General features: G+C 30.5%; 1 protein-coding gene across 1 annotated transcript in view; it reads left to right on the top strand.

Moving 5' to 3' along the window:
- The window catches only part of LOC145306448 (teneurin-a-like), a 186395-nt gene that overhangs the window by 138172 nt on the left and 20799 nt on the right, over positions 1-27424 (top strand). Inside the window, exons 31-45 of the mRNA XM_080148544.1 lie at positions 2160-2324; positions 3006-3165; positions 5798-5849; positions 17455-17505; positions 18723-18778; positions 19179-19252; positions 19516-19662; positions 19882-19979; positions 20160-20221; positions 20613-20695; positions 25049-25141; positions 25445-25530; positions 25943-25994; positions 26595-26720; positions 27108-27264. Coding sequence (XP_080004670.1) covers positions 2160-2324; positions 3006-3165; positions 5798-5849; positions 17455-17505; positions 18723-18778; positions 19179-19252; positions 19516-19662; positions 19882-19979; positions 20160-20221; positions 20613-20695; positions 25049-25141; positions 25445-25530; positions 25943-25994; positions 26595-26720; positions 27108-27264 — 1462 coding nt within the window. The remainder of the gene's footprint in view (positions 1-2159; positions 2325-3005; positions 3166-5797; positions 5850-17454; positions 17506-18722; positions 18779-19178; positions 19253-19515; positions 19663-19881; positions 19980-20159; positions 20222-20612; positions 20696-25048; positions 25142-25444; positions 25531-25942; positions 25995-26594; positions 26721-27107; positions 27265-27424) is intronic.

Here is a 27424-nt window from a genome sequence, read left to right as displayed (position 1 = left end):
AAAGATGGTTAATCCTAGATTTTCTATTCATAAAGAGAGGAAGATAGTTTTGCAAAACCAGGCTTTCACTCTTCAAATTGTAGCCAACTCTTTGTAGGTTTTTAAAAGTTAAAGTAAAAATATCACCAATGAATATAGTTGTTAGTTTTTTTTTCTGGTGAATAAAGTTCAGTACATGAAAAAAATTCTGTTTTATTACATATTTTCCTTTAAAATTAGCCAATAAAGAATAAAAATGTGGCACATGGTAATTCTACAAACTTATTGATTTGAATACAATTACAAGTGATTTGTGATTTGATTCGTGAAAAATAATTGAATAATCCACACTAAAACCTATTAATAATTGATTTAATTTGTAAAAAAAACAAGAATATAATGACCCAAAAATAGATGACTACAATCAAGCTAGGTGTGTGTTTGTATTTGTATTTTTTTATTGATGCATGGATTCTATCTATGCAAAAATGTCAATCATTTCAAAATACACACAAAGAAAAACACACACATACACGAAGCACACACTTCTGTGGGTTTTAAATGCAAAATAGGATCATCAGTACAAATACAGGGTGTACACAAGATAAGAGAAGGATGATCATTACAGGGTAATCAAGAATGAAGAACACACAGGAACATGAAAAGAACATATTATAGTTTGAAATCTTACTTTATTGGCATTAAATTTAACATATAAGAATATTTAATGAGCATTAAATCATCAACTCAAAAACAAATAAAATAAAAAATCAATAAAAATGAATGAAAAAATCTAAAATGAATATTTTCAAATTCTTGAAAGCAACTGGTCAAAGTTTAATTCATTTAAATTATTTAATAATTACCTTTCATAAAGGTTAGCAATGACAATTTACAAGTTGAAAAACCTTGAAATGAGATTTCAAAATAGGATACAAATAACAATTAATCCTAAAACACTTGAAACAAATAGCACACTATAAACAAACTTTAAATGCCACAATTGAAATTCCTAACAAGACAGTTGTGCTGCTTAAATTCTTGGTTTTCTTGCACATGCCAGATTAAGGTCATGGATGCATAAGTCATCTGCCTATCTACTTTTATATAACTTTAAGATTTATCAACCTACATATCTTAAATAAATATTTCTAGAGATCACTTATTACAACATCAATTGAAAAGTGAATCTGTAAGAAATCTACTTTTGCTCATACCTATCCTTTATCTGACCATCTTTCATTTTTTATTTGATAAATTTATTGTTTGATTTATGTATAAAATCCACAGAGAGTTTTTCCACCTATCCATCTAACTATCAATCTTTCCATCTAATAGTCCAACTATCAATCTTTCCATCTATTAGTCCAACTATCAATCTTTCCATCTATTAGTCCAACTATCAATCTTTCCATCTATTAGTCCAACTATCAATCTTTCCATCTATTAGTCCAACTATCAATCTTTCCATCTATTAGTCCAACTATCAATCTTTCCATCTATCTGTCCAACTATCAATCTTTCAATCTATTGGTCCAACTATCAATTGTTTAATCTATCTGTCCAACTATCAATCTTTCCATCTATTGGTCCAACTATCAATCGTTCAATCTATCCGTCAAACTATCAATCTTTCCATCTATTAGTCAAACTATCAATCTTTCCATCTATTGTTCCAACTATCAATCATTCAATTTATCTGTCAAACTATCAATCTTTCCATCTATTGGTCCAACTATCAATCATTCAATCTATCTGTCAAACTATCAATCTTCCCATTTATTGGTCCAACTATCAATCGTTCAATCTATCCATCCAATTATCAATCTTTTCATCTATCTGTCTATCTACAATTCTTCTATTTGTCTATCTATGTTTGAATGACAACAGACTAACTTTGTGTGCAATGTAAACTTTATTCCACACAACTATGTGTTATGTAATATCAGGGAATGGAGGGAAAGTTAAGGATAATCTATCTAATGATTCAATTCTTATATTGCCTAATATTTAGCTGTTGATCTATTTAAAATATATCTCTTAGTATTTACCATAAACTACATTTACTTATCTATTTCGATCCAACTATCTTTTGATTTATCCTGCATAATTTTATAATTTTTAAATATTATGTATTTATTTACAATGTAATCTAATAATTAACCTATTTATCTATTTAGACCCTATGGCAGACATATGTGGAGACCATAGCCTTGCAGGGGGAATGAAACCTAAAATAATTGCCTCCCACTCAACTATCACACCTCAAGAAGACATTCCAATTCTTCTAGATATTGTTGTAAATCCTTTGACTGGTGTTGTTACTAATAAGATCAGGATTCCAGGTATTTATGCTTTCCCTAATTTAAAAGTAACAGGGTCTGTGTCTGTCTGTGTGCACGGAAAATCTCGTTAACTGATATGATTACAGTGTAGCTTCTCATAGGTCCTGAAAAGGTTTATAACTATTTGGAGAAATCACTCTAAAAATATTATCATCACCATCAAACACAAGGGTCCCTAGAGGCATATAGGGGCATTGCCGCCATTAAATGGATTAATAACTGCAAGGCAGATCAATTTATAGCCAGATAGGCAGACTGACACTTTAAAAGACTGACAGATGTAGATGTACAAATGAAAAATGGACAAATGACAGATTAGAAAAATTAAATTAAAAGGGAAAAGTGATTTTAAAGATTTTTGAATTATTTTACCATTTTATAAAGAAAAAGGTAAAATGTAACTTACAAATTTTTTGAGGCAAGATTATTCTATATTAAATTCAAATTGTTTTTTCTTTAGTTATAAAGAAAAAGGTAAAATGTAACTTACAAATTTTTTGAGGCAAGATTATTCTATATTAAATTCAAATTGTTTTTTCTTTAGTTATAAAGAAAAAGGTAAAATGTAACTTACAAATTTTTTGAGGCAAGATTATTCTATATTAAATTCAAATTGTTTTTTCTTCAGTAATATACAGTTATTGTAAGTTTCAATTATCATTAATATTTGTATTTTTGTAGGTACTGACTTCTCCCTGGTTCATAATTCTCAACCTGAATCTAGTCTAACCTTTTACTTAACCCCTGCGGGCGGTCAAAGGTTAGGCAAACAAGGAAGAATAATTCCAGATACTCTGACAAGAGTTTATATCAATATTACAGTTGCTGGCAAGCTATACAGGTAAAATATTCATTATATTTATGATTTTTTATTCGAATGATAAAAGTATCAAAGTAAAATTACTGTCCAACCTTTCCAATAGCGATTTCCTAATATTACAAGAAAAAAAATCTGACCAAAACATCTTTTTTATCTAGTTTGAATTGTTTAGTAAAAATAATGTTTGATTTATAAGAAAATAAAACTTTAATTTAATAGAATATGCAATGCAATATTATGCATATCAAATGAGTTATTTGCAATACCTACCCGTGAATATTAATAGACAAATTTAATATCTACTGTTATAGCTGCGCTACAAATTTGCATACATGTCCTTGTTGTACAATGTACACACATACACATAACCATTGCTTGAAAATTAGGTATTCAGCTTTTGATAGTGTTTGTATTTGAAAGAAGGGAAAAATATACATAGCAGAGGAAAAGGAATTTGTAAATAAACTTAAAATAAGTTTTAAAAAATTCTCATAATTCAAATTACTTTAATTAAGAACATGAGAGTTTAAAGGGGTGTGTAAGCATCTCTTTATTCGATTTCTCAAGGCATCACACCCACTTCTGGCAAACCCCAGTGCACGCCCCTAATTCTGAATATACATCACATTATCAAATCATAAGAAACACTATAATATAGAAATCTCAGAACTTTTTAGATGCAATCATGGTGTATCAAAGTATAACCCTATTTTCTTATGATTTTAGAATATTTGAGTTTCCCTCAAAGCATGGCAAATATATGTAAATCTTTTGTTCCTAGTATGTACATGTAAGAAAAACAGGGGGAATTGTTATTCAAGGCGTTTTGATACAGCTACAAATAAGTCTACTATACACAGCTACTTTAAAAGTATTCTTGCCTGTCTTGTAAGATATCTTTTTATATGTTAAACTTTTAAGGATCTGGCTAACCGCAACTTAACAGGGTAGCTTCTCATAGGTCCCGGGAATGTTTATAACTATTTCGGGGGAGGTTACCATTACCCTCCCAAGAAAAATCACCCCTAAAAAAAAAATTCTCCCCCCCCAAAAAATTTTTTTTTTTACTCTTTTAAAATCTGAAAAAAAGAAATTGGGTTATCAAATTCGACTCTCCCCTTCCACAGATATGATTAAAATTGGATCGAAAATGCATTATTCAATTATCTTTGTCTTTGGGTACTAAAAATAATGCAACTTTTCTTATTTTGGCTAACTTTATGTTATAGCGCAGAATACCGCTATTTAGTATTTATATCTGGTTGTTCTTTTAACAAACAAGATCACAGAAAATAAATAGTAGAAGCAGTAGTGGAAGTAAAGTTGAAAACATACATAATTGAAAATAAGACAAATGAAAAAAGGATTCCATATCAAAATAATTCATAAAATCCTTATTATATTTATATTGAAATTTTCTTATTACACAGTTAAGGAGGTTGATCTTTACAGAACCCCCCCAAAAAGTATTGAGAAGCTACATCTCTCTCTCGGAACTTGTTATTTGTTTGTAAATGAGAAATATATTCATGAAAATCAGGCTCAATAATACACACATTGTAACATTGCCCTTCATAAAAGCAAAGTTGAGAAATTTAGCAATGAATGGAATGACTCTAGGATAAATTTTTTGTGAAAGAGGGGTCACTTTTCTTTTTAAAAATCTTACTTTCTCTCTCATTAAAAAAACTGCTATAAACCATCACCGTTAAATGTTTACGAAATGCATTTTTGAAGATCCCAAACGGCTATAAGGTGCTAAAAGTGCACTTTTATTTACATTAAAAGGTTTTATGAGAAATATTTCTGCATTGCATAAACAGTTTTGCCTGAATAACACTCATTGTATCTCATTTAAAAGTCTGAATGTAAAATTTGCTAGCTTTTGATAGCACACAGTGGATGTTTTGCAGAGTTTTTAAGTTTGTTTTTAGTTTACATGGATTTTTTTAGAAACTTAAGAAATTAGATCATAAAAAGTAAACACAGAATACAGCATTAGTATTGCAAAAAGTTTGTTTCATAATAACCATGCAAATATCTTATAATTAATCCTATTTTTTTTTTTGGGGGGGGGTGGAGTCTCTTAGCTAGAGTTTTTAAGCAGCTAAAATGCATCTTTTAGAAGACATGACATTTTGTCAGTTACATTATTTTTTTTTTTTTAATCCAATCAAAACTTGTCTTAGTCTACAAAAAAAAACTGTATTTTTTTGTATTCAAGAGATTGCTGCCCCTGGCAAATTAGAATACTTTTTAAAAAATTATCAGGACTTGCTTAATTTGTTCAATAGTGTAACAAATAAAGGATTATAAATAGAAAAACATTGGAATAAAGAGTCAAAACAACGCTGTTTTACTAAACAAAAGTTTCAAACAAATACAAGTTAGCTGTATACATTTTTAAATTTTGTATTTACAACTGAACTAGGTTTACTTAAAATATAAGTGCACCTCTTATGAGATAAGTATACCTTAAAACACCAAGGTACATGCAAATCATTTTGTAATATATGAAAGTGATAATGTGTACAAATGTCGCTGGTTCGAACCCACCCTATTGTGGGCTCTTTTGTAATTATTAAAAATTAAAATTTTCTGTTAAGAAAAAGTTTTCACAAATATAGGTATTAAATCATTCACCTTATTTTAGGAAAGAATTAGAAGTTGAAGAAGGCCTGAGTTATGTGTTTATTTGGAATAAGGTATGCTTATTTATTTTTGATTTTTTTTTTACATAATACTCTATGTAAGTATAACCCATCCCTTGCAACCTGTTAACTAAAAGGATAGGACAATGACTGATAAATTGATGTGCAGTACATCCCCAATTATGGTGTACAAAATTAACCCTTCTGTAGATTACAATCAGTAATTGAAACATGTGGACACTTTTCTGAATGAATCCACCGATCAAAATTCAATATAAGACCCAAAGGTTCGAGAGGGTCAAAAGGCTGTGAGGGAGGGGACTAGTGTAATAGACAGCCCAATGTCCCCTCCCTCCACAGCCTTTCGACCCTCTCCACCCAAATTTAAACCTAGAAGTGGCAGATAACAAAATGATTTTTTGGGATAAAATAGTTTCCTCTCCCACCCTGTGTGTTTTTCACCATGTAACTTGTAAGAAACTAGTAAACAAGGCACTTGAGTTAATGATTATACAATTAGACAAACATTTATAGTTGTCTTAAGTACAAAATTGTAGTAGAAAATATATTCCAATATGGCTTCAAAACTTATGGATTAGAACTGATTCTAAGCCATACTTAAAAATCATGTATCGTATCATATTATATCTAGTTTTCTTAATATTAAAACAAGTTTGTTAGCCCGTGCTTCCAACATCTCGGGTCTAACAAAACTGGTTTTAATCTTATTATTTTACATTTTTATATCCGTGGAAAGCTGTTATACTACTATGTGATAAATTACTATTCTACAATATGGTCTGTATACCACTCTATTCCTACGTTAGAGTAACTAAAGAATAGTTATTTCTCGTATCGTATTATAAACGGCTTTCCGGCACCACGTGGCTAAAAAAAAAACTAGTTTTAATCTTATAATTGTACATTCTATATCCGTAGATGAGAACCGGTTCCTATCCACCGGATTCGAATGAATACGAGAAAATATTTTACATTTTCCTTGTTTTTGGAAGGATTTAAGGAACCTAATATAACAAATTTAATTAGGTATCTAGAGAATGTGTCATAATTAGTGATTTATTGACAATACCTACTAATATTTGAAAATTTACCCCTATAATTGTGGCTATATAAATTCTTAAACCCATCCATCTATATAGATCTTTTAAAGTAAACATTAAAAACGGGGTGCTGCCACTTTTACCACTAGCAAAAATACAGCCATTGTGTTTTTGACAAAAATTGGGTGTGTTTTTGTCAATTTCGTTTTTAGCTGAATTTTTGGGAATATTTTTTTATCCACTGTCAAAATTACACCTAAAGTACTGTCATAAACACAGTTGTACTGTCAAGTTCACACCCATGAAATTCAATTAGGCTGTCAAATTCACAGTTTTGTTGGCAAAAATACACCTATTTTAAAATTAATTTTAAGATTTTTAACCAAGTTGTTATAACTCAAAAACAGAGATATGTCAAACATACTAGGATTGAACAATTGATGATAAATCAATTTTTTTATTTAGATAAAAATAATCATTTTATCTGGTTATAATTTATGTTACTTTAATAATGTTCTTTTCTTATCACACTATCCTTTTTCCCATTATATCCAGTTTTTACTTAACTTAAATTTGGTTAAGGTTGTTTAAAGGATACTGCCAAAATATAATACCTTAAATTAGAAAAAGGAGTTAAGTTTTGAACAAACAGGTGACCACACAACTACCACTACTCCTACTTATTTCATATTATAGACAGCATTCTGCGGATATTAAAATGAATTGTAAAATTAAAACCAGTTTTGTTAGGGCCGAGGGGCCGAAGGCCAGGTTAACAAAACCGATATTAATTTTATGATTTTTATTTTAATATTTGTAGAAAAATATCTCTAATATTATACCTGATTTTTCAGTGAGAACCGATTCTTATCTAGCGGATATTAATCGGTTTCAAATCCATCTAGGAAAATATTTTTCAATCTCTAATATTTTCTTAGTTTCCTATTGCTGTGTTACTTATTGAAACAATATTTATATTATGTAAATGTACTGTTTATATGGTGTTTATTATTGCTGCGCTTGTATTATTGTCAGCACACCTCAGCTGGTTAAGTTGATATAAATTCTATGAATATTTGAATATATATTTTTTATGGGTAAACAGATTAGTCGATACACAAAAAAAAACTCAGCTTAAAACTAAAGTGCAACTACATCCCTCCCTTTTTCAATGATCTTCTTCGTCTGCTAGCAAATTGTTTTCTGCTCCTTTGCTGTTTTTTATGTCCCCGACACCATTGGTTGATTTTCAATGACCTAATTGAGAGTAGGCTTAAGGACATTGGGATGATGAGATACAGTTATCTAACCCCTTCTCCATATAGTGTTTTACTCTAATGTTTAAAACATAATGTACAAGGCGTAAAAATAAAAACAGTCTATGCATTGGTCTTTAAGCAGCCAGGCCACAATTCGTTTACAGTAACAGCATGTGGTATGTTGAAAATATGGTTAAATGTCGAAAAATGCAAAATAATTTGTTTAGATATTTTCTGATAGATTGATGATAATGACATTAATTATTATATTTCAATATATTCTTAAAATTGAAAATATAGAATTTGCCAACTCCTACATTTCGTCAAATTTTGCAAATAGATTAATATCATCTGATCGGTGTCCTTTTTATGTTACAAAAAAAACGCAGAAACTAAACAATTAGGATATTTCTGTTAATTATATTGTAATAAAAAATACTTTATAATAGACTAGGAAGACTTATTTATAAAAATAGAATAGCCTAAACCCATTTCAATACATAAAAGAAGCTTCACTATAAAGGAGAACCATATCGGGTCAGCGGTTAGCGAGATCCTTTGCTACAGTCAAAAAAAGCTTACTACTTTATATACTAGGATAGATTTAATTATTAAAATAATGACATGAATATATTTGATGAATAATTACACAATAAAGTCCAAAGCAGAGCTTTATTATTGACATTTCTTGTTATAAAAACTTCGAATACTGGTTTTAAACCTTATTATATTGCAGTTTTATGAAAATGTTCCCTTTGTTGATGTATTTCATTCCATAAGCAAATATACCTTTTTCTTCCTTTTAAGTTTATAGACCTTATCCTCATTATATTTTGTGCTGTTGTTATATCGACATATTGCTATAATTATCAGCATAATCCTACCAAAGGCTTTAAAAATTTAGTAGGTACCCTTTTTTAGTTTTCTTCAAATCAAGTTTTGGTTTTAAAACTCATTTTCACTTAAAGTTTTAAAAAAACTGCAAAATAATCATTTTTTCACAGAAAATTGGTAAAAAATTTCTTTTGAAACTTCATACTAATACTCTTAAATTTTGAAATTTTAAAAGCTTGCTACAGGGATATACATATACAATAGAGGGAATTATTTCTTTCTCCAAATTTCACAAAAAATAAAAATCAGTCAATTCTAATAATTTATTGTTTTATTTTTGATGATAACAGCTGACAGCTAAAGTAGAAAATGGAGGGAAAAAAACCTTATTTTAACATTAAAACTTGTATTATTATGAATAGAAACGTAAAGAAAAACATTTATGTTGTTGCTAAATCCTTGTTTCTTCATTAGTTTAATATTAGCAGGGTGTATATAGAACACTGGGTGAAAAATTATTCTTCTACCATAATAATTTTCACAAACTTCTGTCATAGATGCCTAATTATTGATGGAAAATTTAAAGGTCATGATATGAAAGGCTTGGTTGTCAAAAGAACACCAAATAACAATTCTTGAAATCTTGAATATCTAGGATGAACAACAATTTAAATATTAGTGGACAAGAAAGAATTGTATATTTTTTTTTACTTCCATTGTCCCCTCCCTTTCTCCCTGGTAATCTTAGATGCACATAATTTCAAACTCATTTAATTCATTCCACAACCTTAAGTTGCACATTTACTTTAGAATTGGATAGATAGATGGATATATAGATAGATATATAGATATATAGATAGATAGATAGATAGATAGATAGATAGATAGATAGATAGATAGATAGATAGATAGTTAGATAGATAGATAGATAGATAGATAGATAGATAGATAGATAGATAGATAGATAGATAGATAGATAGATAGATAGATGATAGATAGATAGATAGATAGATAGATAGATAGATAGATAGATAGATAGATAGATATATAGATAGATAGATAGATAGATAGATAGATAGATAGATAGATAGATAGATAGATAGATAGATAGATAGATAGATAGATAGATAGATAGATAGATAGATAGATAGATAGATAGATAGATAGATAGTAGATGCATGAATAGATAAACATATTGGTGAATGCACATATATATATCAACAAGGATGACAACATCCATAAAAGTGAAGCTCTGAAACGGTATGACAGACGAATATTAACTCCTGTAGAGTGTTAGAACTAAATATACAAAATATGATAAGTTTTGACATAACCATTCGTAAATTTGTTGCAAAACTTCTTAAATACACAATTCTGTTTAAGTACATACTGACATTTTTTGGATTCGCTCAAAATATTGTACCTTATTGTAAAAGGAATCAGTAATCCAAAAATCAGAACAATCGGATGATTTTATCACAAAAAAATTATTGTTAAAAAATTAACATGTTTAAAATGGAGGTACGGACATTCTGATAACGATTATAGAGTTGCTACGCTTTCTAAAACGTACCTATCATTATGCAAAGTTTGAAATCTATAGGACAATTCTAACATGCCTAAATTAACGAAAAAGCCATCCGTTACGGACGCACTGACCTTAATTATAGAAAAGCTTCGCTTTTAATATATTTTTAACATAATAAACTGATGATTTTGGAGTCATCAATAGAAGAATTATTGCATTTGTCCTTCCATTAAAATCTAAAAAAGTGCATGTTTAAACAAATATAGGTTATGACAACAGCTACATGAAAAAAAATATAAGGAAGGGAGGGGAAATTGGACTATAAATTATACCCAAAGTTTTATTGATTTTCTCTTATATTGGTTTGCTAAAACATTTTGGGGACTTTTTAAAAATAATATAAGCTTAATCTACAGAAGGGTAATTTTGTTTTTAATTGGGGATGTGCACAAATTCATCTCATCCCATAAAAACGAAGGGTGTGAAAAAGGACACTCTATAGTTAACTCTGTACACTTTGAATATTTTAATGTCTTACGTCTCACTTGGTTCTTTATAAATATATCATGGATTTAAGTTCTTGCCATGGTTGCCGAATTTTAATACATTTCTCGTATTTATTTAAAACCCATTAATATCCCGTGGATTAGAACCGGTTCTCATCCAAACGAAAAAACTATGTCTAGCATAGTGACATATCCAGTTTTCTACGAGTAAAAAAAGGTACAATCATAAGATTAAAAAAAGTTTTTATATATAATTGTATATTTTATATCCGCGGAAAGCTGTTTACAATACGATGCAAAAAAAAATCTCATATTATTAAACAAGAAATCATTTTCTATAGCTTAATATCTCGCTAACGGCGGAACCGATATGTTTCTTGCTTCCAATAAAGCTTCATTATAGGTCCAGGGAAGGTTTATAACTATTTTTGGGAAGGGTACCTCCACTATCCCAAGAGAATTCACCCGTGAAAAAAATTAGTCCCCAAATGTTATTTTATCATTTAAAAACTTAGTCGTGTTGCCGTTAGTTTTTACATACAACAATAATTTAGTTTACAGAAATTAGGAAGATTGTTTTTGCTTAAAAACATACACACAGACTGCTACCTAAGAATTGTTTAGTAAATAAATTACTGAAAATTTATTTGAATTTTGAAACCATGAATCTATTTCAAAAGAGCCGTAACTAATGTTAAAAGAGATATTTCAAAGCTTAGACGAAATTGAAGGGGATAGAGAGAAAGACATGTACATAAAGAGTGAAAAGAAAGAAAGAGAGAGAGAAAGAGAGAGAAAGAAAAAGAAAGAGAGAAAAAGAAAAAGAAAGAGAGAGAGAGGGAGAAAAAATAAGAGAGAGAGAAAGAGAGAGAAAAAAATAGAAAGAGAGAGCGAGAGAAAAAGAAAGAGAGAGACAGAGAGAGAGAGAGAAAAAAAAAGAAAGAAAGAGAGAGAGAGAAAAAAGAAAGAAAGAGAAAAAAAAGAGAGAGGAAGAGAAAAAAAAACAGAGAGATAACCGGGAAAGAGAAAAAGATAGAGGGAGAAAAAGAATGCGAGAGAAGAGATAGAGAGAGGTATAGAGAGATAAAAATGGTTTTGAGGTTTTTATTCATTGAAAATTTTTATGTCACTCATACATAGACAAAAAACAGGGAACGCAAATAGTCATTAATTATTCTTCCCCCAATGCTTTGTATCATATTCATATTTTAGTGCATGGCTGCTAAATTTAGATCAAAAATGTTTTAGATGATTAACTTAGTCACAATAGTCCTTTTGATGTAATTCATAAAAAGTTCTGAGCTCTTAAAATAGAGATTTTTTATCGTAATATTTATGCTTAATGTAGTTTAGGTTAAGAAAATGAATAGGTCCTGGCAACATAGAGCCTCTATGCAGTAGGGAATAGGGATATAGTCCCTTTCGTAGCAACACCTCTTAAGGAGCGTTTCGTTATTTTAGGTTAGGGTAAGTTAGATTAGGTCATTGCCCGCAGGGATAGAGCCCCCCACCGGGGCTAAAAATAGGGGAAAAGCTACGTAACGCCCCTTAAGAGACGTTGCCACGAAAGGAACTATACCCGGAGAGAATAGATATGTGTTTTTTTAGGCGGCGAGATAAAGTTAAAGCACCAAAATTATGTTAATTTACATTACTGTCATTGGGGACGCACAGATATATTCTAGTTAAAGAGTAGCTACGCTACTAAAAAGAATAAATTTCCCCCAGGATTACTAAATAAAGTGTAAATTTTATTTACCCATTCAATTTATTTATTTTATATTTGTATACAAACTAATATTACATTGAGGTCATTTCCTAACAAAAAAAAAACAAGGATGACAACATCTATAAAAGCGAAGCTCTGAAACGGTAGGACAAACGAACATTAACACTTGTATAATGTCAAAACTAAATAAACAGAAAATAAATCTATAAAAGTCGAACGAAACAATATTGTAAGTAAATCTACTGAAAAACTTCTTAAATTACTGGTTATTGTTTAAGGACATACTTACGTTTTTAGAACTTGATTAGATAGATGCTTCGCTTATAACAATGTACTTTGTTGTCCTAGGAATCAGTATTCCAAAAACAGACCAATCGGATAAATATATCACATAAAAATTTTATGTTAAAAAGCAATATGTTTTAAATGGACTTTCTGGTAACGATTATAGAGCTGCTTCGCTTTCTAACTCGTACCTAACTCCTATAGAAATCATCATGCAAAGTTTGAAATCGATAGGACAATTCTAACATGCCTAAATTAACGAAAAGAGCTCTCAGTTACGTACGGACCGACCCTAATTATAGAAAAGCTTTGCTTTTAAAAACAAGGATGCTAATTTTAAAAAGTAGCAAATCTCTATTTATAAAATGAAATGCTTAATAACAGAACAAAGACAGGCAAACTTGATAGATTATACGCTCAACCATAAGAATCTTCACAAATGATTCAGAATCCTATCTTAAGCAAAATGTAGCTTTTCTAATTTAACTCTCCTAACAGCTAAATATTTCCGTGAAAGCTGCTACCAAAGTAAAATTTAAACTCTGTGATAGCACAATAAACAGACGGTTTAGAGTAGATGTCCATTGGTCAGGTATACATATTAAAACATGTGATATCTCCTATAACCTTAATTTGGGTGACAGACAAACAGATAGACGTTTCGGATAAAAAAATAACTTCGCTTAAAGAATGAAAGTGGCGGAAATTTGGGGGGGGGGGAGGAGTTGAGATGCCACCTATTTAAACTCCAGTTTAAAAAAATAGTATTTTTTGGGGAGGGGGGCATTTTTTATTAGTAGGGTTAAAGTACGCTCCTCCACAATAGTTTAAAAATCTTCCTTGAACCTATAAAAACTTCATTGTGAATTAGAACCATTTTTTTTCTTCAGCGATCAACGAGATCGTTGACTACAGACGAAAAAAGCTTATTACTTTATATATTAAGATAAGCTGTTGTGGTGTTGTAAATGACTTTCAAATTTATTACTTAAAATTATGCGCTCGCATAGAATATAACAATTCTTAAATAAAAGGGCCCCTTATTTATTTTGAAACTAAAAAAAAAACATTTTTTTATGGACTGCAATCGTCTAGATTTATATTAATATCCCTGTTCTAATGTGTGTGTTGTTTGAAGATTAGGTTAGAAAAGATGATTGCAACATCAAAAACTTTATCCTAAAGTCATTCAAATTATTAATATTACAGCACATTGACAATATAAAAATAAAGGAAATTTTACTGTTATGCTATGGTATTTAATAACTATAGTATTACATGGTTGCATCTAACTTTAAAGTGTTAAAATGTGTGTTTCGCGAATATGTTAATACAAAAACTGGTTTTAATCTTAATCGTACACTTTATATCCGCGGAAAGCTGTTTTTAATACGATGCGAAAAATGAATATTCTTTTCACCTTTTTATTTGAATACAATTATATTTTAAATAGTATTTTTGCAGCGCGTCAAATAGATAAGATTATCCTTGTCTGGTTATTTCTTGTATCGTATAAACAACTAAATATTTTGTGTAATTTCAAGGTGTTACATATTTAATATATATATAAATATGCATGTTCATAACACAGCCAAGGTTCATTTAATTATGGAGTTCACATAAAACAACCCAAAACTATTTTAATTAGTGACGATAATAAATCATAAAATTTGACGCAAAGGGGAAAATTAGATTGTTTGTTGTTATTAAAGATAGAGACAGCAAATTTTTCAGTGAAAATTTGTGTACCATATGCTTATGTAGTCTATCTATCTTTTGCTTTTTAAAAGCGAAGCTTTTCTATAATAAGGGTCGGTCCGTCCGTCCGTACGTCCGTCACAGAGAGTTAGCTCTTTTCGTAATTTAAACAGGTTAGAATTGTCCTATCGATTCCAAACTTTGCAAGATGATTCCTGTAGTAGTTAGGTACAATTTAGAAAGCGTAACAACTCTATAATCAATACGAGAATGTCCGTACGTCCATTTGAAACATGTCGAATTTTTAACTTTTTTGACAACAAATTTTTGTATGTTACATATATCGGATTCTTCTGATTTTTTGAAAACTGATTCCTATTACAATAAGGTATAATGTTTTAAGCAAAACATCTCTATAAACAAGTCCTAAAATGTAAGTATGTCCTTGAACAGTATCATCTATTTATGCAGTTTAATGCAACAAATTTACTTACAATATTATTTGTACTGATGCATTAATATTCTGCTAATTCAGTTATGACAATCTACAAGTGTTAATGTTCGTTTGTCCTTCCATCTCAGAGCTTCGCTTTTATGGATGTTGTCATCCTTGTTTTGTCCGTCTGTCTATCTCTCATGCTTCAAAATATATAAACCTTATCCTAAAACGGTTTCGTGATTTGCGTTTTTATTGTGCCTCGCTACTTATGGATGCTGTTTTCCTTGTCATATGTTTTGCCGTCCAACGTAATTAGCAGTCGCGAAAATTGTTTTATCCCAAAAACGTAAACTCTAGGCTTTTAAAAAATTGCAATATTCGTTTAAACAATTATGTTAGTATGTTAGATTTTGCAGAAACAATGGAATATTTTCCTAAACAAATTAACCCATTTTCAAGTTCAGCGTTAATATGTTCAAAGAGTTATATAATAAGGGTTATATAGGTCTTAGGGCAAACGCAGGAGTGGACACTTAACCTAACCTAACATATTTTAAACTGTATTTTAGGTTTTTTAAATGCCTAACCCCTGCAAGGGGCTTATTTTTACATTTATATCTTAACCTAACTTAACCTGTATAGAAATACTTACTTAAATTAATATTTTAACACTCCTGCGTTTGTCCACTCCAACGTTTGGGACTCCTGCGTTTGTCCTGGAACCGTTATATATATTTTATGAAACAGATAAACAGATTTAACTATTTTATGCTTTAAGATTTTAAAAGATTTTTTTGACAATTACTACAATATTTTATTAATTTGTTTGTATGTCTGTTTGTCCGACTGGCTCCCAAAGGATATATTTGTCTGTATAATGCTTTCACTGACTAATGATAATATTTTTTTTCTTTCAAGATTAGGATTCTAATTTTATAATAATTATACCTTGACTGACTAATAAGCATCTAATATGTAACTTTTTCGAAATGTAAAGCTCTAAATACCCAACAAAATAATCATTTCTTGTAATTTATTTTTGCATTTAAGTAGTGTCTTACATTAAACAAGTATGACAACATCCATAAAAGCCTTAATACACGAAGTAGGTCGAATGAATATTAATGCTTGTAGAGTGTCAAAATATAAATTTAAAAGTTTAAAATGTGTATATAAACTTATTGCAAAAGTACGTAAATACAGTAGTTTAAGGACAGGCTTACATTTTGGGACATTAAGTTCCTTCACTTAATATATTGTATCTTGCTGTTCTAGGAATCATAGTTTAAAAATCGACCTTCCATTTTATATATATTTTATATTATTCTATTTGTATATTTTATTAATCCATCCATCTATCTTTCTGTGATTACTTAATCATTGCATTCAAATTAGTAATTCAAGGGTGGGAAGGAGAGATTAATTGAAGAAAATTAATAACAATTTCATATGGTAAAGTTGAACTTTAAAGACTTGTTCTGGTATTAGTTAGCCTGCAAATTGTCGGAAAAGGTGATGGTTCAGGTCTGGTTTGAAAAAAAAAACTTTGGTTCCAATAATTTACCGATGAGGGGGGATGGCCGGGGATGAACTTTTTTATACCTGTATCTTTAAATGTTGCCAAAATATTTGATTTGCAATTTGTTGAAGTCAAACCAACACAAATTAAACGACTAAATGTATATTGTTATATTTTGTAAAAATTAAGGAAATTAGTGAATTAGTGAAGTAATAATAAATTTTACAATAATTTTAAAATTTTAACTCTAATTCAGTAAAAAAAAACTTGACTGTTATTTCTGTTATTGTTTATGATCGCAAGTAAGTCAGTCTTACAATGAATTTTGGTGGGGGAGGGGGGGGGGGGGGAAGTTGGCATATTTTTTCTGTTACACCATATATAAAGAATAACCATGATTATTTTTCTCGTGGATTGTGAAATAATATAAACGAGATCATACTGGACATACAAAGACACACAGACGTCCAACCTTTTACATTGTAGGATAGACATATATCTAAATTAGGATTATCAATCAAAATTAATTAAACTAACAATGCACAAATTCAAATCTAACACCGATTCTGCATTTCAGAGATTTCTTAATTTCTCGCTAAATTATTAAATAGCCAATTTATATCAGCGTAGTTACTATGTAAAATAGTATTTCAATTTTTTCTTCCATTCGTCATTTTTAGTATGTCTTTAATAATGTTTTTTTTTAATTTATTGTGATGTTTTCGTTTACTTAGATTCACAGTATTATTGAAATTTTAAATAATTTTTTAATCAACAATTTTCAATTTTTTTCTATTTCAGCGAGATGTGTACAACAGAAAAGTGTATGGATATGCTCGAACTTTAGTTCAGGTAAGTTGGGTTGTTTTATAGATACATATCAGGGAGGGAGGGGACACTGGGCTGTTTATTACACTAGTCCCCAAAGTCTATTAATAACATTTTCTTATTCGTTGGCTTATCAACCATGGGGACTTTGAATTTTGAATTGAATGGTTCATTTTGTTTTAAGTTTCCAAACTTTTCAAACATTAATTGAAATCAACAGAATGGATAATTTTGTGTATCATCACTAGAGATGTAAATAGATTTATCGGCCATTGTCTTATATCTTTAGATCCCTGGATACATATAGAATTATAGATTAAATATACACATTGATTGATAGATGCATGGATAGATTTAACAATAGATAGATGTTGAATATATACATGGGTAGAAAGTATAGATTATCAATCCTTAAATTGGATCAAAAGGAACACGTAAGAACAATCCGACCCTATTCTCGGCCAAAAATACCCGAGATCGTGGCTCAACACGTAGTGCATCCGCTCGTCGTCGGGGAAGTGATAGGTTTGAATCTCGGGACGACACAGCGTCCTAACTAAAGACGTTAAAAATGGTTCCTACTGCTGCTATGTCAGGTGCGCGACATAAATAGTTAGTGTAGGGGGAATGCCTTGGCCCATAAACAGGAGCAACTCACTACAATGCACAGTTAGGACTTCTCAGACAAAGATCGTGCAATCAAAGGGTTTTTTGTCTGATGGATGTTACTTAACCTAGTAACCTTGGGTGTGAGAGTATCGCATCCCATTGCACGTGGATGATGCTCTGGATTCTCTAGATGATCACTTAAATCGGAAGAGAATCCCAGCCTTACGAGGTAATGGTAATAATAATGGTAATAATTTATAAGAACTAGCGGCTACGCCCCTAGAGGCCTCTAGGGGGCACTTGAGGAGGAGAGGAAAATTAATTTTTTTGGGGGGGGGATTTTTCATTTTTTGGGGGGGTTGGGGGTGTCCCACCCCCCAAAAAAATAGTTATAAACCTTCCCGGGACCTATGAGAAGCTATCCTGTTAAGGAGAACCCGATCGGTACAGATACACACACAGACAAACAAACATCCTGTTACTTTAGTATAATGATAGTCGAATTTCAGAGGGTTAAGCTGTACTTTTAAAAGTGATATCGTATAAAAATCCTCATCGCTGCTAGATTTTAGATAAATGTTTTCAAAAAATTGATGGATAGAAACCCATATTGATATTCAAAATTATTTCAGATTGGCTATGAATACACTTCTTGTGAACAAATCCAATGGGTAACTTCACTGAAAAGGTAAATTTTGGAGCAATGCATCTCTATCATCAAGTCCTAAAAATGTAAGTTTGTTCTTAAACAATATCCTGTAAATAAACAATTTTTCAACTGATTTACATAAAATTTTGTTCTGTTCGACTTTTATACAAATTTATATTCTGATTATTCAGTTCTGACGATCTACAAGTGTTAATTCTTGTTTGTTCTAATGTTTAAGAGCTTCGCTTTTATAGATGTTGTCATCCTTGTTTGAATACTGCTACTCTATAATCTATAAACTGCGAATGGACAACTCAAATATGACTAATTGTTGAAAGACAAAAGACTCAGCTCTGATAATTAACAGATAAATTATATTTAGACAAAAAAAATCTTCCATTTTATTTTTTAAAAATCAACGAATTCAATATTTTTTTAGAATGCTTGGATATACAGATGAAAGCGAACAGCTAGGTGGATGGAATATTGACAACCATCATTTAAACATCAACGGTAAATATTTAGATTTTGTTTAATTTCGTGCAATTTAAAGAGATAAGACAATGAACGTTAAATCTAATTAAATCTCTGATATTGATATAAAATGAATTATTCATTCTGTAGATTAAAATCATTATTAGAAAAAAGTTTGGACACTCTAATATAAACAAACCGAAATTTTAATAAAAGTATCCAATTGCTTGGGCAAACCTTGGGTACCAGTAATTATCAGTCCAATGTCTGCTACTTCCCTGAAAATTTGACAAATATTTTAGGACTGGTAAAAACTGGTTATGGAAGTGTACTGGAGGAGACCAAGCTAGTGGCTAGTCCATTGTTTGGGGATGGAAAACATAGAGATTTTTATTGTGAATCTACGGGATGTAAAGCTGAGTTACTCAATGTTGTTTCTATGACCTCAGGTATATAGATTGATAGATAGATGGCTAGATAGATAGACAGATAGATAGATAGATAGATATATATATATATATATATATATATATATATATATATATATATATAGATAGATAGATAGATATATATATAGATAGATAGATAGATAGACAGACAGTTAGAAATACAGAAAGACAAACATATAGCTTGATAAAACCCTATCAGTGTACAATGATTACTTATAGGCTTGGATGGCTCGCTGTATATTGGGGACTATAATATGATCAGAAGATTGCATCTAAATGGTACAGTCAATACGATTCTTCAATTTCCAAAATCACAGGTAATTCATTACTCTGTACAGGTTTCTGCCGAATATGGCAGGTGTCTCAAAATAAGTCGTAATTTGAAGAGAAAAAACCTCTATTTATTGTTTCTGTTGATAAAAAATGTTAATTTAGAAACATACATATATAAATAATATATCATTATTTGATATTTTAAACTTTTTTATTTAATTTAGGAATCATTTTTGTATGATATAGCTTATTCTCCAATGGCGGACAACATTCTAATAAGCAACAGGTAAACTATTTATTTGTATATTGTAGATAGATTAAAAACAGAAACTTCTTCATATGAAATTGATAGAATTTGTCTCTAACACTGTGTAATCGAAGTTTAGTATTGGTTCAGATCAGGTTTTAAGCTATTTAGCAGGTAGTAAAACAACAAAGAGTCCCCTTCTCCCAAACAAATGATATCCTTTCCGAATGGATAGGGGAGGAGCGAATAGAGTTCTTTTGGAAAATCTTAATAAACTTGCACTTTATTAAAATTAACATATATATTTTTAATTATAGTATATCTATTCATAGATCTTTTTAACTGTTTATTTATCTATATACCTTTTATTCTATTAATCCATCTATCTATTTAAATATCTGTTGATCAATCTATCATCTATTTATTATAGTGATGCGCTGCAAATTTGGTCTACAATAAGATTAGACAACGTGAATGCTCCAGATTCTAATTATGCAGTTCTCTCTGGCACAGGTAAAATTTATACAAGGGTCATTCCAATATCTTTAAAGCAAAGCATCCAAACCCCATCACTCGTAAATAGATTATTCAAGAACATTTTATTTCTTTATTAGCTTTGAGAGTTTTATTTCAGAAACAAATAGTTCACAGTCTTAGCTGAATTATGCCTTAAAAGGTTGTTTTGTTTTTGGACTATACATTGGATTGTCTGTTTATCTGTTGGTTTTGCTTCAAAGGTCATACATAAACCTTATTTTCTTAAGATTTTTTTTATATTCTCGCTGTTTCTTTTCTTTGTTATGACAACTTAACATCTGAACATTTTACCTTTTCCGTTTGTCGATTCCATGATTTTTCAAGCTTAGTTACTTAGGGATAAAAGTAACAAAATAATATGCATACGTTTTAAATGTATGCACAGATAATATTTTTTGTATTAGTTGCCAGGCTTTGATAGTTTTCAATAAGAATAATTGGGTATAGTCCCTTTTGTGGCAACGCCTCTTAAGTGGCGTTTCGTCGTATTGTAACAGTAGCTTTTCTCCTATTTTGAGCTCCTGCGGGGGCTCTAACCATAGGGGCCAATTGCCTAACCCTGCGGGGAAATCATCTAACCTAACCTAAAATAACCTCTCAAAAGCTACTTTGAAAATACGACAAATTGCCCTTTAAGAGGCGTTGCCACGAAAGGAACTATACCCGAATATTTTTTTACAAAATGTGGTGGGGGATACTTATAACCTGAAGATTTTTATTTTTTTATATCAAAGCTAATTGTTTTCCAACAATTGTTTATGTGTCTAAATAAAATATTATTTTTAACTGACCACAAAATAGTTTTTTTCAGATGTCCTATCCCTATGGTTGAAATTATTATAGGAATGTAAAGATCTTTTTCTTGTAATTAAGGTTAATTAGAAATAGATAATTAGGGTGTGTGGATTATTAGATCAGGGGGGGGGGGCCAATAAGAAAATTGGATCATTACCAATTTTATATACTGGATCAAAGTTAACCTCCCTCCCCTTTTAAATGGCAAAGCTGTTATGTATTTATCTGTTATTATAAGCTCTAAGTGCCAGGGAAAAAGGGATAAGGTTTAATAAACACAAATCTCTCATTCGCTGTCTTCAAAACATTATAAAATCCAGAAGGAGTAATTTTGTTTATCATGAAGGTGTATCGTAACTTGTCTTATCTCTTTGGATCCCTGACTAAGTGCAGATTTTGTTTATATTGTGCAATATATGTTTAAACCCTGCAAAACGAATATTGTAAAGTTACATTTAGAAAGACCATCAACTAAATAATCGTGTAATATGTACAGTACATTGTACGTTGTCATCCTTGTAAATGAGTAGGGCGTTATCCTGTTAGAATTTTTTTTGTATTTTGAAAATTTGAGTACCCCCCCCCCCCTCCGACAACGATGAACAACTATTTTAGGTTAAGTTAGGTTTTAGGCTAGGGAGCCGAGCGCTGCGGCTAGGCAGGCAAGGGGGCCGAGCTCTGCGGCTAGGCAGGCTAGGGGGCCGAGCGCTGCGGCTATGCAGGCTAGGGAGCTGAGCGCTGCGGCCAGATTCCATAGTTCGCTAATGTAGGGGGGGGGGGGGGGTACTCAAATTTTCAAAATTGAAAAAAAAATTTCTAAGAGGATAATACCATGAGTCCTCGTGTAAATATCTAGGAAATTATTCAGTAAAATTAATGATTATTAGGTTATGTTGTATAATATAATATATTTACTTAATTAAACTTATCTGGGTTTTATTCCAGATTAAAATAGAGAATTTTATTTTTGTTCAAAGTCTGTCTTACTGGTGCTTTTACTTGAAACTACTCCTAAACCACTGAACCCACTGAAATCATAAATCAACCCGCGACCATAACTTAACAATTAGTGCATCCGCTCATCGTCGTGGTGAGTTGTAATCACTACGTTGGTTGTCTGTTGGGGTTTATCTTACCTAATACCCCGAATGTTTGTACAGAAAAGGAGGGATTTGGTTCCTCGTAATTATTAGTGGTTGTTGGACCTGACGTTAAATGGTCATAGACTGCAGCCTTGTCCATATGAGATAATTGTTAGGTAGCATAATGAATACGTTTTTTCTTCTTCAAAAGTTCGTGATATGAGGAAAACTACTAAGGATATTATATAAAATATTTATATTTAGCTATCTAGTTGCCTTACAATTAATCTTAAACTTGGGGTAGATAAAAAGATCAACATACTCTTAGCATATTACCAAATAATGTCTTAGTACTCTTAAATCATTTTTGTTAGGTCAATATTTTGTATATGTTACATTCGAGATATTCAAAATTTATAATAAATATTATGTAAACTAAATAGGATTCAAAAGTATTTATTTAACAAATTTTAAATAAAATAGGGTAGTTTTTTAGTTGAAAATCTACTATTCAAATGTTATTGTTTATCTGTTCCTTTCCTTCTGTCTTAACAATATTAATATTTGACCATGCTGTTGCTTTTTATAATATGTATTTTGTAAAAGAAATAAGGTTATAACACCTTTTTCTATTGTCTAACAAAACAATTTATACAAAATATTGACTATGAATGTATACACCCAAGTTCTGAATTAACTCCCTTCTTGGTAGTAAAATAATAAGCAAAAAGTTCTGGCGGAAATGTGTCCAGATAAAACAAAGAATTTCAGTGTAAGAGTGAAGAATAATAGTGTTAATTAATAGTTTTTGTTAACATCAATGTACCCAAAAATCAAAAACACACATTTAAATTTCCCCAAAAGTTACTTTCAGGCAACATAACGTCACTATTTTTGAAAGAAATTTTTAAAAAGGGGGATAATCAATTATCCCATTCCCAACCATTTGGAGGGTTCTAACCCCTGTAGGGACAACACTTAAGTTGCACTAACCCTGCGGTGATACCCAGTACCCAATATAACCTATCACATCCTAAACTAAATTATTAAGCAAACAAACCAAAAAATACTCCCCCCCCCCCCTCCCTTTATTTTCAATTTAGTTTCAAAAGTAATAGGAGGTTTTATTGCTCAACAAAGCACTTTAAAGGAAAGCGCTGTTATATCTGAATAATTTACTTTATCAATACGCTAATTATATTAGTTAGAAATCTTACTACATTATATAAACACCTAAGACGGAAGTATTAAGTGCAAGTAAAATTGGGAGAAGAAAAAGAAATTAGCGGTCTTAAGATAATACAAAGCTTTTGGGAAAATGTAAATTTTAGGTTTCAGAGAGGTCTTTACATAAACTTTAGTATTTAGTGGGTGAAAAGCAATGCCTTCCTTTTCTAATTTGAACTAAATTAGTATAAGGAGTGAGAGGAATATCGTTTTTTTATTAATTTAGGTTAGGTTAGGTTATATTGGGTAATGATTAGACCCGTAGGGACAGATATTCACTAAGGAGTAAGATATTTTTAAAAACGTAACCCTTTTCACTCTTATTTTCTATCTATTAAAAAACTAATTGGAAGGATTTTAGTGCTTAATAGGTGCTTTGAGGTACAGCACGTGCATGCAAACTTTAAAACAGTCATTTTCCCCAGCAGTTTTGTATGTAGTTCTGCGCAAGAACCATTAGCTTCTGACAATGTGAATTATTATGTTACCCAGGGAAACACAAAACTTAACTCACAATCCAAAATTAATGTAGGGCTTGTCATGGAATATACTTTTTACAACACAGCTACTTCAATTTTTGCTTTGTTTATTATATTTTTGTCACTTTATGCCTTTTTCTTTAAAGGCGTGTGTTTTCATTTTTTTCTGCTAATTAAAAAAATAATCCTCTCTAGGCATGGGACCTTAAAATAAGTAGTGTCAAATCGTTTGTAACTTTGTTTGTTTGTTTGTCACACTTAATTGTGTATATCATACTAACTCTAACTTTGGCTATAGCTTTAATCGTTTTTTAGCTTTATCAATCAAGAACACCACAAACTGCTACCTTTCTTGCATTTTTTGTCTGTCCATCCGTTCGTCCATCTAAGTAGATCAACTAACTTTGGCCATAGTATAGCTAGTTTTCTCATTAATTAAAGGTACAAAGGAAATATATTCTACAAAATAGCCTCTTTTACATTTTGCTAAAAGGGAAGATAATTAAAGTCCCTCAACAGATTATAACGTCATACGATAAAATAATCAATGAGAGGCCAGCATTAATTTTACCATTGGTCAATTACAGTGTATACTGGCCTCTCATTGGCTATTTTATCGTATGACGTCATAATCTGTTGAGGGACTTTAATCACCTTCCTAAAAGGTCTTAAAAGTGTTTTGGATTGGATGAATAAATCGCCCCAACCCTAGTGAACTAAAACTAACAAAGTATCTAAAATTAAAGGTAGTAAATGTTACCCGCGAGACAGCTGTGGAGACGGAGGTCCAGCTGCCAAGGCACAGTACACATTCCCCAAGGGACTCGCCGTTCACTCAGGTAATTTATCTATCTATCCATCTGTATGTATGTCGCTGTATCAATCGATTCATTTGTCTACATTTCTCTCTATTAATATGTCAAACGTTATATTTGCCTATCTTTCTATTTATCTAGCTATATATGTCATTTTATATACATATCAGTCTACTCATCTGGATCTATCAGACTATCTCTTTGTCTAATAATTATAAACTTGTCTTCTTATCTAATGTCAATCTATCCATATTTTTAGCTGTTTCTCTTTAAGTCTATAGTCTTTAATACTGTTAAATCTGTTAATCTATTAATTATGCTATATAGATGGACGAGTGTACATCGCTGATGGACGTAGAATCCGAATGATAGATCAACGTGGTATTATTTCAACTATAGTAGGAGAAAGCAAGGTAACCTAAGTAATTATGTAACGCTGCTGCTTTATAATTAGGATATGTCTGTGCGTCTATTTTTCCTTTAGGAATAGTCACTTACTCCCGTTATTGTCACTTAAAGATGATGAAAATTAAACTTTTATCTATTTATGTAAAATATTATCCTATATTTGCTTTTCCTCGTTTAATCAAAATATAAAATTAAAGCTTATTCTGACTGTCTACAAAGATCTTTTAAATGGCATTGTCTATATGACCTGTGCTTTTAAGATTAATGTTTATCTAAGGGACGAAATTACGTTTATCTTTGATATTTTCAGGCGTTTTAGATAAAATTTAACACGCATGGGTGAAGGAGGCATTTTTGATTTATCGCCTTTTCCCTTTATTCACTGTACTTCATTTATTTTCATCATTTTTATTTCAGCATTTGAGCGGAGCTTATTTCACATCTATTGGCTGTGGACAGTCCTACAAAGGTATTCTCAAACTTTTTTAATAAAGAATGTTTAACTTATTCTTTTATTAAATTTTTTTATTGATATTTATGTAAACTTTTGTCCATCTCTCTGTTATCCTTTTTCCCATCTATCTATTAATTAATCGTGTTATGTATCAATCCTAAAGCAATAGACTTATTAATGAAATATCTCTATGTTTGTTGTCTATTAGTCATCAATCTGTGAAAGTTGTTATCAATATATCTATTAATTTATCCATCTATAAATCAATAGATTGATTTATCTATCTACCAATCAATCTAGTGATTTATCTATCTACCAATTAATCTATTGATTTATCTATACATCAATCAACCTTTTGATTATCTATCAATTAATGTATTGATTTATTCATCTGTCAATTATTCTATTGATTTATCTATCTATCTATCAATAAATCTATTAATGTATATATCTATCTATCAATAAATCTATTGATTTATCTATCCATTAATTAATCTATTTAATTATCTATTTAGCAATCAATCTATAAATTTATCCATCTTCCATTTGATCTATCGAGTTATCTATCTATTATTTAATTTATTGATTCATATTTATTCTTATCTATCAATCTAGGAAGCGAAGTATTACTACATTGGCCCACCCAGTTGGCTGTCAGTCCTTTGGACGATTCTCTCTACATTTTGGATGAAGCTCAAGTACTTAGATTAGACTCAAATATCAATCTGGAGTCAGTAACAGGTAACAGTTTAACAGGGGATATTTTTATTTAACAATTTTGTAAATTAAGGAAATTGTATCTACTGCTATAATGGCCATTTAAAAGGAGTATCATATTGAAAAAAAAACAATTAAAATAAAGGATAAAACTCTAAATCAAAGCATTTAAAAGAGAGCTCTTGATCTTACAATTTTGCTTAAATAAATGTTATTGCTACGCTTTATTGATTCCTTTTACCACAAGGTACAATGTTATTTTAAAAGATTTGCAATAAATTCACTTACAATTTTGTTTAAACTTATGCATTAATATCCTGCTTATTTGGTTCTGACCCTACTAGTTTTTAATGTTCGTTTGTTTTACCGTTTCAGAGCTTCGCTTTTGTCATCCTTGTTTTAATACTCTAGGTCAAAATCAGCAATGCCATAACTACAACGGGCTACCTGACAACGACCTGAAGGCGTTGACTGACATCGGACTGGATCAGGATGGTCGACTTTATTTAGTCGACACGCATACCGATAACAAACAGCGGCTTTACATACAGCAAGATGTTTTTGAAAGGTATGGAGATGCGGAAAGTGTCATGGGTGACGTCAATAGAAATAAATCTAAAAAGGAAGGATAAGAGGAGAAGGTGGATAGAAAAATAATAATTTAACAGAATGCGGATAGAACGATAGAAAAATATTACAAACTAAAATCAAAAGTTACAGGCAGACAA

Source organism: Acartia tonsa, chromosome 14 (genome assembly GCF_053477335.1).
Source record: "Acartia tonsa isolate MP-2025a chromosome 14, ASM5347733v1, whole genome shotgun sequence".
NCBI classification, from domain to species: domain Eukaryota; kingdom Metazoa; phylum Arthropoda; class Copepoda; order Calanoida; family Acartiidae; genus Acartia; species Acartia tonsa.
Note: the sequence above shows the minus strand (reverse complement) of the source record. Positions and strands in the feature narration are given on the sequence as shown.